General features: G+C 30.0%; 1 protein-coding gene across 28 annotated transcripts in view; it reads left to right on the top strand.

The window, feature by feature from the left end:
* LOC145312035 (neuronal acetylcholine receptor subunit alpha-7-like) overlaps nucleotides 1-15,471 on the top strand; it is an 86,533-nt gene that overhangs the window by 16,691 nt on the left and 54,371 nt on the right. For all 28 annotated transcript variants that reach the window (XM_080151144.1, XM_080151167.1, XM_080151164.1 and 25 more), the window contains exon 3: nucleotides 7,824-7,921. In XM_080151144.1, the coding sequence (XP_080007270.1) occupies nucleotides 7,825-7,921 (97 nt within the window). In that variant the 5' untranslated portion in view covers nucleotide 7,824. The remainder of the gene's footprint in view (nucleotides 1-7,823; nucleotides 7,922-15,471) is intronic.

Here is a 15,471-nt window from a genome sequence, read left to right as displayed (position 1 = left end):
AATTTTTCCTGTCTTCTGTTTTTTTACTAACACAATTCATGGACCCTAATAAAAATCTTAACAAAAAACATTTTAAAATACGTTGAGAGACAAAATCGTTCTTTCTTTTTCTTTGAAAAAAAATGGGAAGAGAATATTAAACTAAAGAGATGCTACCAATGTATAAAGGGTTATAGAATATACAAACACACACACACACACACACACACACACACATACACAAACACACACATACACACACCCACACACACACACGCACACACACACACACACACTTATTCACATACATGTTTCTAGCATAGATTAGTTTTTTGTTTGGATTTTTTGTAGTCATTCAGAGCAGATTATCTAAGAGTATTAGATACATTTTTTTTCTCTTTTTATACATATAACATTATAGCCTTGAATTTATATATATCTATTTATAAATAAACTATTTTTGCTAGCACATTACAAAAGGTACCCTAAGATTTTGTAATATAATAATGGAAAATTAACTTCATATCTAAATATTTATTAGTTGGTAATAAAACATTAATCTATACACCTAATAAGTAACAAAAATATGACTAAATAATGATGTGATTAGAATATTGTATATATTTATATTAAACGCTTTGCTTATGTCTATGTGACATTAATTAAAAATCTGGTTTTAAAGAAATAATTTTGTTCTTATTCTTAAAAGCTTTTATTTATATTTATACTTTTTTTATGACAAAGCTTTGTGTAATCTATATATGTGAATGCAAAAAAGGTTCTTTATGACGTACGGCCAGAACCCCAGGGCATTATTCCGGCAAAACTTTTTATATTGTTATCTTTTGGTTGTGGCTGATTTATGACATGTACACCAATAACTGGACAATTCTGACAGCCAGAAGGCAACAATACCAACTAGTGCAACTTGTTTAGGACAGAACCAAAACAATTATTTCTTACAACAATTCAAAAATTAAATATTTAATAGATTTAAGAAGAATATAAGTTTATCAAAGTATTATGTTTCTAAATATATCAAAATTCTATCAACTATTTCTTCGAAACAGGTTTAAGTCCGCTTGACTAGAACCGGTTCTCAGCCATACTAAAAAATCATCGTATTACAGACAACTTTCCATGTATAATGATAATAAGAAAATAATAAAAGTTTTGCCAGTCTTGTTAGCCTGGACTTTCGCCCCCTCGGAGCTAACAAAACTGCTTTTAATCTTATAATGGATGTATCTATATTCGCATGATTTTTGACGTTATACACCTTTTAAGGAGATGAAAGTTAATTATAAATGTCTTTTAATGTCCTAAGACAGTTACATTGTATATTGTTGTAGAACTAATAAATCACAGGTTTTCATCTGTCATACGAATATACAAATGAAACCCAAGTAACTATTTTTTCTTATGGATTACTTTTACTACATTATATTATATTATTATGATAATAAATGTATCAAAAAATATATTATATATAGTATTTCTTATATAAATTTCTAAAGCATTTGGTAAATGAACGCGAAATTATAGTCTGCTGCGATTGTTTTAGCACTTTGGTTTTTTGGCATTATTACTATAACATAAAAGTAAAATCAAATGATAAAATTAGTAATTTAAAAATATAAAGATTCTTAAAGTCATATTACTTCTATTTCGTGTGGAAAAATTACGCCCCCCCCCCTCCCCCAAAGGAAAAAAATGACAATATAAAACCAAAGGACAGGGACTTACAAGCTTTTTATTTTGAGGGGGGTAAAAGGTGGGGTTTTAAAAGTTTGAGGAGGGTAATCTGATGTATTTTTAAAAAAAATTTGAGGGAGGTAAAATGAGGGGTTTAAAGTTTGAGGGGTTAAACATCCTTTTACTTTACCCCTACTCTATGCCTAAGGCCAAACCAAATGCTAATGATAATCAAGTAAAATCTTTGAAAAATCTAACTACCTCCCCAGTTTTACTTTGCTCCCTGTGTAAGAGTAATAATGTGAAGGCAAATCTATCAAAACTTTTAAATTGATCCACACAAATCAAAAGATTAATCATGCAGGGGCTAAATTTGATTTTACTGAATGTGAAAACTTTGCATATTTCAATATTGATGATATTTCTATACTTTAATAGTAAAATATGTATGATTTATATTAGAATCTGCACCACACGCTTAATTCAACAAGCTGCCGTTAAGGGTGTGCATATATTTTTAGGGGGTATTTTTCTTACTTTAACGGAAGCTTACACTGGAAGCATTTGATAAAAGTTCACTGTTAAAAAATATTCAATACTATTACGCAGACATTTTCTACTTTTAGTATTACTACTAGAAAGGTAAGACTTCAGTATAGTACTTTTGTAATAAATTGAAATAAAAAAAACTAAATTTAATGAGGGCAAATGGTACCTGACGGCAGCCTAAATTCTAGCATCTGTTTCTTATTGCTTCTCAAAGTAAAGAATGTAAATTTTTAGCTATTGAAGAGAATATGACAAAATATTGAAATATATTCCATGAGTGTGTGTATGTGTATGAGTGTGTGTGCATTTGTGTGTGACTGTGCGTGTGTGTGAAAATTTACACTTTTTCAAATTTTATTCTATTATTATCTTAAATGAATATGAACTTTATACGACATTAAACTTATCTCCCCCCCCTCTCTCTCTCTCTTTCTCTCTCTTTCCCTAACCCCCTTCCCCTCTCACTTTCTCATTTCTAAGAGGATTTGAATTTCAAGAACTTGAGAATTTGAGAATACATTACAAAACCATTTAGTTTTTAGTTGTGAAGACTCTCTGAAAAGTACTTTTCATTTTTATCATTTATTTACTTTTTTTCATATTTTTCTAATAATATTTCTCTTTTTCCTTTTCATTTATGTACATCTTTATACTCCACCCCCCCCCCCCCCCATTACCTCATTTTTAAAGCAAAATTAATCTCTCTTTTTCATTCTTTCTTTTTATCTATGATTGTCTATTTATCTTTTTTCTTTCCGTTTAGTACTATAAAAAGTAACCTCTATTCTCCTAATAATCTTCGCTGCTTTTGGATAAAATCTATTATTTTCCTTGTTTTTTTAGCAAAGTAAAATAAAATTATCTTTGGTAAGATAACAAAATATATTAAAGTACTCAGAATTAAGGCAATAGAACGGATAAGAATATTAATTTTCTATCATGAGAAAGATAATAGAATAGATAAAAGATATATCTATCTATACATCCCTGACACCCCCTGCAGTAAAGGCCTATTAGAAATGATTGTTATTATACTCTAGGAGGAAATTTAGAACTCTTCTTTATTGTTTTTGCTACTCTGAACTAATATAATGGATTAAAAAGTTGATGTAAAATGCAAATAGCCTCATATAAAGATACAAATATATTAACAAATTGACTAAAAGTTTCAAGAGATAAGTATCCTCTAAAGAAAAACAATTTGCCCCTAATTTTTCAACAGTTAAAAGCCATTTGTTAAATAACTATCATAATTTTACATGTCAGGTTTTAAAATAAACTTGGACATTGTGTCGATATAATTATCAGACAGATGAGTTTATAAATCAGTTGTGGCTACTTTTATTCAGTGAAAAATATTGAACATTTCAAATAATATAAAATAGTTAAATAGCAAGCAAGCCAAAAGTAGTAAATATTTAAGTACACTAGTACTTTCTGTATGTACAAACAACTTTATTTATATTCTATAGTTGTAGATTAACAAATAGCTTTACTCTACAGAGTAAGTTAGTACACACTGTAAAAAATTCTTTGAAATTTATTTGGACAAGAATTAAAGCTAATTTTTCAGCTTATGGTCTTCAAACAAATTCTTGTTTAATTCAGAATCCTGTTTCGGGCCTTATATTATGCCAACACATTCCTATAATTCAACCTTTTTATATATTCTGAAATTTGTTATATTCCATTATAATCGGATATTTAATGTAAATAAGTCATAAAATTCATCTTGTTGATATGAAATTACAAGATTTAATTTGATTGGTATTGCTTTAAACAGGACTAGTGGGTAAGCCCCTATCATCTAGAGACATATTTAAAGAGGTATAGAAGGGACAGAAAAATAGCCTAAAACAAATCCAAGGCATAGATCTAAAAACAAAATGAATTAAAACCAACCCTGGTTTACTAAACTTAATACAATAAAGTTATTCTTTAAAATAAAAACAATAGTCAAGATATCTAGAAATTGCAGACTAATCATTTTAACAAACAGCCATTTTTTAGGTAGTTTTTTTTTTATAGTAAAGCGAATACTTTTGCAACACTACTCACATCAAGAAGTAGAGAAGAGAGAAACAACTTTTTCAATAAAAGCAGTAATGGTGTACAAACATTTCCACAAAAGTTTACTGCTGTTGAAATAATTCACTGTTCTGCCTACATTAATAAATTTTGCAAATATTTTATACCATAGAAAGCAAAATAAGATGATATTATTTTTTGTTTCGTATTATGGATGTTTTTAAGGTGAAGAATTATTTTTAGCTTTAGTTTCGATGGCTACTAAACATATGAAAACTATGCTCTTTGGGGGAAGGGATAGAACACCCGGGGTAATTCGATATAGTTACTATACTTTGAACTGGTGAAAACTCCGCAGTTTTCTTTCCTTTGACAATATCCTCTGATCCATCAAATAATTTGGACCTACTCACACACACACATATACAGGTCTGTAGTGCACACATGCATACACACACAAACATACATAAACATTACCTACAAACAGTGTGATCAAAGTTGAATGTAAAAAAGTAGACTGATTGAACATAATTTAAGAGAATGGGCAAATAAAATGAAAAAGCTTTGGAAATAAACTGTTTTTTTTGTCTAAACAATAAGAAATACATTTTAAACAATGTTTGACCATACGGAATACTTTTTTTACAAATACGTTTGATGTTTTTTTTTGTTCATGCTGTATATATTGACACAAAAATGGGATAAATTATGATTTCTCACAAATATACATTGCTGGATCACTTTGAAAAAGAAGTGTGTATTACAAATACTTATGTACACAACTTTATTAAGTACAAAAAATACAATTCACATCAACCTGAAAGTGGAATAAAATCAAGAAGACTTTAAGTGGTTTTCCAGCATGGCCGATTGATACCCAGTCGATTAGAACCGTTTCTAAGCTATACTGAAAAATCATGTATAGCATGGAATTACAAAAAAAAGTTTTTCAGGAGCCCCCTTCCCTTTTTTACGCTTTATTTTCAGTTACTGCGCTACTTTGGGATATAACTATTTTAAGAATGTATATTTTAAACTACATCATAGGAGATAAATCTTCTAATTTAACTAGCTTTCACAAAAATCTTGTAAGCGGATTTACTTTTATTTTTAGATTTTTAAAATAGAGCAAACCTGCAAATTTTAAAAAGAAATATTTTGAAGAAATGTTAAATAAAAGTTGTTCAGTTAAACTTAAACGTATTTAATCTTTTTATTTTTCTGTTGTAAAAATAATCTTTTATTTTTTTATTTTTCAATAAAATATCAAGATCTGAAGCCATATTATTGCAATGATATTTTCACATTGACAGATTTTAACGAAATATAGAATTTGACATGAATAGAGGAGCTAAAAATATCGTTTAGAATTTAAGCTTCTTAAAATTTACATGGATATTATGACAGAGGATAAATTGTCGTCAAATTAGGTTGCTAACATGGAAATCATTTATTGGCCAGTTCGTTGATCCAGTAGTAGGGGAGGTGATATTTTAAAATTGAAGATTTATGAATCATTCTACATATTTTGATTGGATTGATGAAAATTTTACTTAGGTTTTGAGGTAATTATATGCTGAAGTCAAAGGGATATCAGTAACTCAGTCAAATCACATCAAAACAACATACATAGTGCCAACGACGAAAATACCCAGATATTATAGTGTAGTTGATATCTACCAAAAACCTATATAACTTATTTACAGCTCCCCTACCCACTGCAATTTGAAACTGCACATATACAAACTAACACTAACACATATTCTATGCAAATTTCAATACGGTTGCAATAAATTTACAAAATGAAGACTATCTATAATACAAAGTAGAACGATGTCTGTCTGTCTGTCTGTTTGTTTGTAGCAAAGGATCTCGCTAACCGCTGAACCGATCGGGTTCTCCTTAACAGGGTAGCTTCTCATAGGTCCCGGGAAGGTTTATAACTATTTTCTTGGGGGGTGGGACACCCCCAACCCCCCAAAAAATGAAAAATCCCCCCCCCCAAAAAAAAAAAAATTTAATTTTTTAACTAAAATTAAAAATGAGGGGGGGGGGGCCCCCCCAAAATTTTTTAAATTTTTTTTTAAATCTAAAAAAAAAATTGAATTATTAACTTCGACTCTCTCCTCCTCAAGTGCCCCTAGAGGCCTCTAGGGGCGTAGCCGCTAGTATAAATTAAATAATAGTGAGTTAAGGTCTTAACAAGGAATAAATTGTTAATTGTTAAAGATGTTTGAATCTACAAGTTATAAGAAGCTTCACTGTAAAGGAGAACAATATCGGTTCAGCAGTTAGCTAGATCCTTTAGGACAGACAAAAAACGCTTACTACTTTATATATTAGGATAGAATTTAATCTTTTGGTAGGGGTTGTTTTTATATAAATGCTTGGGACTCCAAAATTACCTAATTGTTCTAGTAGTCATCAATAAATTTTGATATATTGATGTTATGTAATGTGGTGTGTACAAGGACTGTATTGGAGACTGGACAAAGTGTCTCTAAAATCAACCATATGACGTCATAAAAATGAGGATTATCCATCTCTTTTTTTAAGGGTTTTCTTTCCAACTTCTCTTCTCATCTCCCTCTTTTTTTATAACGTCACATGGCCGATTTTTGAGACACTTTGTCTGGTTACACTGTATTGTATTATCAAGTATGAAGTATCAATGTTAGTGTAAGTGAACAACTTGACTGGAATTATATTAAGTACAACATTAGTATATATATAGATATAGGCATACTTTATCAATAAATTAGGAAACGTTTTCGGTTACAGAAAGAGGTGTTAAAGAGTTATAAAGTTTAAATACAAAAAAAATATCATAATATATCATATATTATTCTAAAAATTACAAAGTAATGAAAAAGGGGTTTAAAAGCCATAACTTAACCTAACCATTACGGCAACAAAATATCTTGTATTTTGCCCTAAATATTTATATTTTTACCTATATCTAAAAATTTATTTAATCTTTTTTACATTTATTTTTGTTGTGAGAAAACAAGAATGTTGACAATAAGCTGAGTAAATAAATATGTAACATTATTACTCTTTCAGAGTAGATCTTAAACAAACTGTAAACATTGACTTTAGTAAAGCAGCTGACAATTAATCAACAATTACTTCGAATAGTAAATACATAAATTTTCATAATAAAATTTTTCCTTTCGCTGTATAGCGTGTCCAATTAACATGAAAATTTTTAATAGAGGTTCCATTTCGGGATTCAAATGGATAAGACAAAGACCGATACATTGATGTAAATCTCAAAAAATGATACAAAAAATTACCCCGTCTGTTTGGACACTCAACTTCATGAACCAACTAATTAAAATTCATTAAAAGTCCCCAAGCTTGTTATTATATAGACGAATAAGAAAACGTTATTATATGATTTGGGGGATTATTGTAATAAACAATGTCCCCTCCCTCCCTGGTTTCCATTGGACCAATAAGGTTTTGTTTACCTATTTTTAAACCAAGGCAAATGTTACCATTTACCCAACTGTTGACAGTAAACACCAATTTCCATGATTATCAATTAAGATGTTTGTTATTATTTGCAGGATGTTGATATATCCGCTGAGTTGGAGGGGCCAGCAGCCCCGGGCCATCAAATCCAACCCATACCTGTTCTTCCTTACACTATGGCTATGCCCTTTTGGTAAGTTTCATTTTGTTTTATAACGATTTTAAATGAAAAATCATGTATTGTATCGTATTATAGACAATTTACCACGAATAATAAAATAAAAAAACTAAAATTATTACCAGTGTTGTAGATTGTTGGACTTTCTGCCCCGCGCGACCAACAAAACTTGTAATTTTTAATAGCTGTCTGTAATACGATGCAATAAATAACTATTCGAGAGAAAAGAATCCAAAACACGCAAAAACTGTACAAAAAAATAAAGGAATCCTTCATTGAACTTGAAACAGTTTTAAAATGTTGTAAAAGATTTTACTTATTCATGAAGAGTTTGTCTACAGGAGCAATTTCCCTTCTTTTGATAGTGGACTCGAGTTTTCTCTTCCTTTTCTATAAATTGTTTTTTTTTTCTCTGGAGCTTAAGATCTCAATATCTATAGAGCTGAATGGGTTGTATTACTGAAGTAAGCTTTATATAGCTCATGTGTTGGGTTCAGGCTATTTTATCTTCATATTTAAATCTTGGGATGGTTTCAAGCTATTTATCTAACCCCTTGAACAATTAGGGTTTGGAAAGGGATCTGACTTTTAAGGCTTAAATAACAAACAACAGATAACAAAGTCATAGATTGCAAGAGAGGATAAAAGGGGGAGGATGATTCGTCCATGTTTGACTAATGAGATTATACCCTCCATAGAATTGGCTAGTCACGGTCAAAGTCTCTTTGAAATTTTAACTTTTTGTATAAATTTTTAAACAGAACTTAATTCTTAGTTAGTCAGAGAACTTTTCTTTAGAAAAAAAACTAATTGGTTGATAATCCTATTAGAGATTCTTTACTTTTTTGAATTAAAAACCATAATTTAATGCTTTTTTAAAAATGAGGTTAGGTTAAGGAAGGTTAAAACAGCCCAACATGGTTATAGCTATAAACAGAAGGCTCGCTTGTTGGATCTAATGATAATAGCGATTAAAAGAAATGAAATAGTTGATAATTTGATTTCTTATATTGCGGGAAATAAAAAAGCATAGCTATCTTTCGTCAAAAAATTATATTGTTGTTTTTCCTGTGTCTATTGGTATTTATGTAAGTAATGAAAACAGGTTATGTTTGACTGGTCGAAAAGTTGAGGTGCTCATCCATCTTTTGTCGGAAATGAGTAACAGAGTATCTTTACTGCAACAAACAAACATATTGTTAACACCAAATATAACATAGTAAGATACATGTATATGTCACTGTGTTCTGGTACTGTAAACACAGGATATATTTAACACAGTGTCCTTACTTAAAATACAATAAGATACAAAAATGTATTGCTGTGTTTTGGTAGAGCAACAATCAAACACATAGTAGTAGTAGTAGTAGATTTATTTTCCAATACAAAAAAGACAATAAAATATTTATATTTTTATAATTATAGAATTTCATATTTGTGGTGCTTCTGCAGTTACAATGGCAGCTAAGATGTCGCGTGAGCGGTGTTGTCTCTAGCTGTTATAATCATATTATTGAAATTAAATATTTTGTCAGAAGATACTAAAATATTTCCTCACAAAACCATAATCCATCCATTTATCTAACTGCACCATAAGCCAAGGAAGAAATGATAATAAATCATAGGAAAAATATATAGAGATACATTTTATACGATTATGTTTTTATATCTCAATCCAGCAAAAAGTGTTACCATCCGTTCAGTTCAGTTTAGCTGGGTGAAAACATGAGAAAGAAAACATCATTACCACAAATATTGTTATTTATTACCGATATAACAGGTTAAAAAGGACAAATCCTACAGTTAAAATAGGTATTAGGAAGTACAAAGTAAATTTTAGAATAGTAAAAAGGGATAGTTCCACTAAAGGGATTATTAATTAATCTATGGTAGGTAGTTAACTAGTTTTTTGGAACCAGGGACGCTTGAGGGGGGGTTGATAAAAGGAGAATTTATCTTAACCCCCCCCCCAAAAAAAAAAAAAAAAAAAAAAAAAAAAACATACCTTAGATATATTCAAAATATTTGGATGTACATTAGAACCCAACCCCTAAATCCACCCTTAAAACCCTTCATTCCTCTCCTCCCCAAAATTAAAAGCTGTGACGTTCTTTGTTTGGAATTATCCCTTCTATGATGATATAACAAAACTCTAAAGCCTAGGTGTATCAAATTTGTTGAAAAACTTTTTTGTTACAAGGTTAACTAATTAAGGAAGGAAAGTTGGAAAGTGAGAGAGAAAGAAATGGGGATAGGAGAGCTAAAAAAAGAAGAGAGAGAGAGTTAGTTAGTGTTTTTGTGTTCATCATTAGGTGTTGGTTATTTTTGTGAGTTATATGAGGGTATGTGTAGGTCTTAGAGCTTAGATACTCTTAATTCTAATAGTCCTACTTCTATTTTGTTTCTATACTTTCTTTGAATCTCTTTCATTTGTCTGAGTTTATTTTAAACCTTTTTATTGAACACAGTAATAGTGTCTGACTGATTATGACGTAACAAAAAAAAATTAGCCAATGAGAGGCCGTTATTGACCAATGGTAAAATTTATAGTGGCCTCTCATTGGCTAATTTTTTTTGTTACGTCATAATCAGTCAGACACTATTACTGTGTTCCTTTTTATTTGATAACAACCTTACTTTTTTTAGCAATGAGACATTTTCTCAAATACTTCATGAATTAGTTGAATTAATGGGTATTATATACGTTTTACCTTCTAATTGATTAATTTGTAAAACGAGCTTTCCAAGTTTTGGATATTATTGTTCTTGATTTTGTGTAATTGTGTGTGTGTGTGTGTTTTGCAGTTTGAGGGCTCTAGAAAATGAGAATTGATATTAAGATGATGATGCATGCATTCATTATTGGCAGAAGTTCAGGGATACGTAAATAAATAGATAAATATAGATGTATAACCCAAACAACTACTTGGGCCAAGTGGTGGGGATCTTTTCGACTGCTAGCAAATTGCTTTCTGCTTTTTTTATAGCTACTTGGCTGTGTTTTTTTATATTCGACACTATTCAATGATATTCAAAGACCTAATTAATAATTAGCACAGGGATCCCATCCCCTGGGTAGAGTAACATATAGCTCGTGCCCCATCTATTCTTTTACTTTGATAAAAAGTAAATAGAATATCCAGCTAGAAATTCTTTTGTAACAAATTATTTTGTCCTTTCATAACATTAATTAAATAATATAATTTAAAATTAGTTTTAATTTCAACTGATAGACATACCAACTTTCAAGAATTATAGAGTAGCATTGCAGAAGAGATTAGTTTAATTTTGCCATCCCTACACCCCTGACCATTGCAAAACTTTGGTTAATTCATCTTAGAGGTTTAGAGGTTCATTTTTTAACTAAAATTTACAAATCAACATTTTCTAATTATCTTTTTATACTGTGGGGAATTAGTAGAACAAAAACTAATTTTGTTTTATAACCAAAAAAGATGAAAATGATTTTTTCTTATTAGTTTTCAAATAGAACTCTTAAATCATAAATTTTGTTTGTGATTTAAGGTACGCCAGAAATAGTTTTAGAAAAAAATAAGATGTATACATAATCAATAATCATTTCTTTATCAGAATATAAATAATTCAATTAATTATTTGTATAGTTTCTTCATTAATTGAATAATAACTAATTAATGTATGCTGTAACTAAATTATCCATTCACCGAATGAAGCTAAATAATTTTGTACTATTAGTCAATAGGAAAAATAAGATTTATAAAGAATGTTTTAAGAACTAAGTTAGGGAAGATTATAGGTTTCAAAAATCTATCAAATATTATTTAGATTATGTTTTTATGGATCAGTTGTATAATTATAGTAAAAGAATAGAGGGGGCATTAGCTATATGTTAATCTATCCCAAAGGGCGTGGTTCTTGAACCGATTTTGTATTGGGTCATTCAAATCAGCTAATAGCGTCAGAAATATAAACACAGCGATTCCCTACAAAAGAACAGACAGCAATTTGGATTATATATCTAAATTATACATTTATTTTTGGGTGGGACTAACAACAAGAAAATAAATATAAATAAAAAGTCTCCTCCAATGTCAAATATTTGTGCATTGTGCACATATTGTCTAATAGGATGGACAAAAATTTAGGTTTTTTTAAAAGCTTTTTATAGTGCCTATAAGAAATAACGTAATACTGTCCTACTATTGGTCAATTTAAATGTATACTGGCCTGCTATTGGTAATTTAGTTTGTGTATTGGCCTATCACTGGTCATTTATATCGTATGACGTCAATTCTTATTGGAACTATAAAGAGCCATAAAAAAGTTTTCATATTTTTCTAATAAACCACAGCAACCGTTGCATGGTGGGTTAATTTGTTTGTTGCAAATGAGTTTAAAATAATATTAAAAGCTCCTTAAATGTCAACTATCATTATACTCAAATTATCACTTCTGTAGATTACAATTAGTGGTTAAAACATTTGAACACTCAACTCATAAAACCAACCAATTAAAATTAACTAGAAGTCCCTAAAGTTGTTCAGCCAACGAATAATAAAACATTAATATAAGACTTTGAGGTCTAGTGCAAAAAACAGCCCATTGTCCCCTCTCATTCTGGATTTAAATGGCCATGATTAATACATTTAATTGTTATGTTTTAAAGCTTACATTTCATTATTCATCCAAGTATAAGAATAGGATAAAATTGTATAAAAAGTTATCCAGGCTATTGTTTATTCAGCCTTGTTCTTTTCTCTTCAGCCTTGAGAGAAAAAGTTGTAGGAGAAATAAGAAAATAAGCCACATGTATCTATCAAGCTTATCAGACATAATCCTGCATTTTGCAAATGGGGTAGCATTTACCCTCACATATTTTTTATGGAAAATATTAGTATGGCTTTGAAACCGATTAATATCCGGTGGAATAGATCCGGTTCTCAGCCATTGAGAGATCATTTATAGCATCGTATTACGGACAATTTTTCACGAATATTAAAATAAAATTCGTATAGTCAATACCATTTTTGTTAGCACGGGCCTTCGGCCCCTCGTGACTATCCAAATTTGTTTTAATTTTATTTTGTTATCATTTTAATATCAGCTGATAATCATATCATAATATGACAATAGAAAAAAAATAACAACTAAATGTTCAGAAGAATGCCTTAAAGTTAGTTGCTTATATTTTGCTTAAGTAAAATAAGGGAAGGGTCTGAACTTGAACTATTACTTGTAAAATAACATATTCTACTGCATATTACAATCTAAACAAAATGGTAGGCTTTTGTATTCTCATTCATAAGTAAAGAAATTATGTTTTGGGTGAAAGTCTTATTCCTTAATTTAAACCTTAAAAGCTAAAAGATATATAAAAAAAACAAGCAAAAACACATCTGAATACTAAAGTAAATAAGGTTATAGACAACACTAGTAAATATGAGCAAAATTCATTCAAGAACTACGGCATTCCAACCTAATTTATATTCTTAACGTTAAAGGGTTAAATTGGTACACAATACAAGCCTAATTTTTCATCTAAATACATACACAATAAACAGTTAGGGCTTGAACATAGTTTTTACTCACTTAAAAGATAATTTCAAGATGAAATTAGGGATCCAAAGGTTTATGGGCCGATAAATTGATGTACAATACATCCTGAATGTTGATACACAAAATTACCCCTTCTTTAGATTACAATTAGTGGTTGAACCTTTTGGACACTCAACTTAAACCAACCAATCAAAATCCCTTAAAAGTTCCAAAAGTTGTTAAGCCAACGAATAAGAAAACATTATTATAAAACATTGGGGACTAGTGTAATAAACAGCTCCTTGCCCCCTCTCTCTCTATGATTAAATGACCTGTCATCTTTAGACAGTATTAATAGCCTAACTGTCTATAATTTGACAAAATATTGATCTTACTGTTTATAAATTAAAAATATTAGATGTTGACTATACTGTCTATAATTAGACAGTGTTATATAATGGCCTTACAGTCCATCAATTAATATCTTTAGTAAATGAATTGATGCTAAATAAAGATATTCTTTCTCAAGTAAGAGAAATATTTTCATCCTCCCAACTGTTTAAAGCCTGTACTGTAAGGAAAGAGATGTATCTTTGTGTCAGAGTTGCATGGTAAACTTTGTTAAACATGTCAATCTAGATTCTACTAGAGCATGCACACATGCACACAACTGTACAATAACATGCAAGGATATTATACTAATAATCTAGATTCTACTAGAGCATGCACACATGCACACAACTGTACAATAACATGCAAGGATATCATAATAATAATCTAGATTCTACTAGAGCATGCACACATGCACACAACTGTACAATAACATGCAAGGATATTATACTAATAATCTAGATTCTACTAGAGCATGCACACATGCACACAACTGTACAATAACATGCAAGGATATTATACTAATAATCTAGATTCTACTAGAGCATGCACACATGCACACAACTGTACAATAACATGCGAGGATATTATACTAATAATCTAGATTCTACTAGAGCATGCACACATGCACACAACTGTACAATAACATGCGAGGATATTATACTAATAATCTAGATTCTACTAGAGCATGCACACATGCACACAACTGTACAATAACATGCAAGGATATTATACTAATAATCTAGATTCTACTAGAGCATGCACACATGCACACAACTGTACAATAACATGCAAGGATATTATACTAATAATCTAGATTCTACTAGAGCATGCACACATGCACACAACTGTACAATAACATGCAAGGATATTATACTAATAATCTAGATTCTACTAGAGCATGCACACATGCACACAACTGTACAATAACATGCAAGGATATTATACTAATAATCTAGATTCTACTAGAGCATGCACACATGCACACAACTGTACAATAACATGCAAGGATATTATACTAATAATCTAGATTCTACTAGAGCATGCACACATGCACACTACTGTACAATAACATGCGAGGATATTATACTAATAATCTAGATTCTACTAGAGCATGCACACATGCACACTACTGTACAATAGCATGCAAGGATATTATACTAACAATCTAGATTCTACTAGAGCATGCACACATGCACACAACTGTACAATAGCATGCAAGGATATTATACTAATAATCTAGATTCTACTAGAGCATGCACACATGCACACAACTATGTACAATAACATGCAAGGATATTATACTAATAATCTAGATTCTACTAGAGCATGCACACATGCACACAACTGTACAATAACATGCAAGGATATTATACTAATAATCTAGATTTTACTATATTTATAGAATTAAGACAGAAAACACAGAAAGATAGGGGACAATAATGCTGTTTATAACACTAGTCCCCCAAGTTTTTAAATGATGTTTTTTGATTAATTGGATTTACAACTTTAGAGACTTTGGTGAATTTTGAATGGTTGGTTTATTAAGTTGAGTGTTCAAACGTTTCAACAACTAATTTTAATCTGAAGAAGAGCTAATTTTGTCTGTCATCATTCATTAGGGAAGTACATCAATTTATCGGCCATTGTGTTATCCCTTT

This window comes from Acartia tonsa, chromosome 2 (genome assembly GCF_053477335.1).
Source record: "Acartia tonsa isolate MP-2025a chromosome 2, ASM5347733v1, whole genome shotgun sequence".
NCBI lineage: Eukaryota > Metazoa > Arthropoda > Copepoda > Calanoida > Acartiidae > Acartia > Acartia tonsa.
Note: the sequence above shows the minus strand (reverse complement) of the source record. Positions and strands in the feature narration are given on the sequence as shown.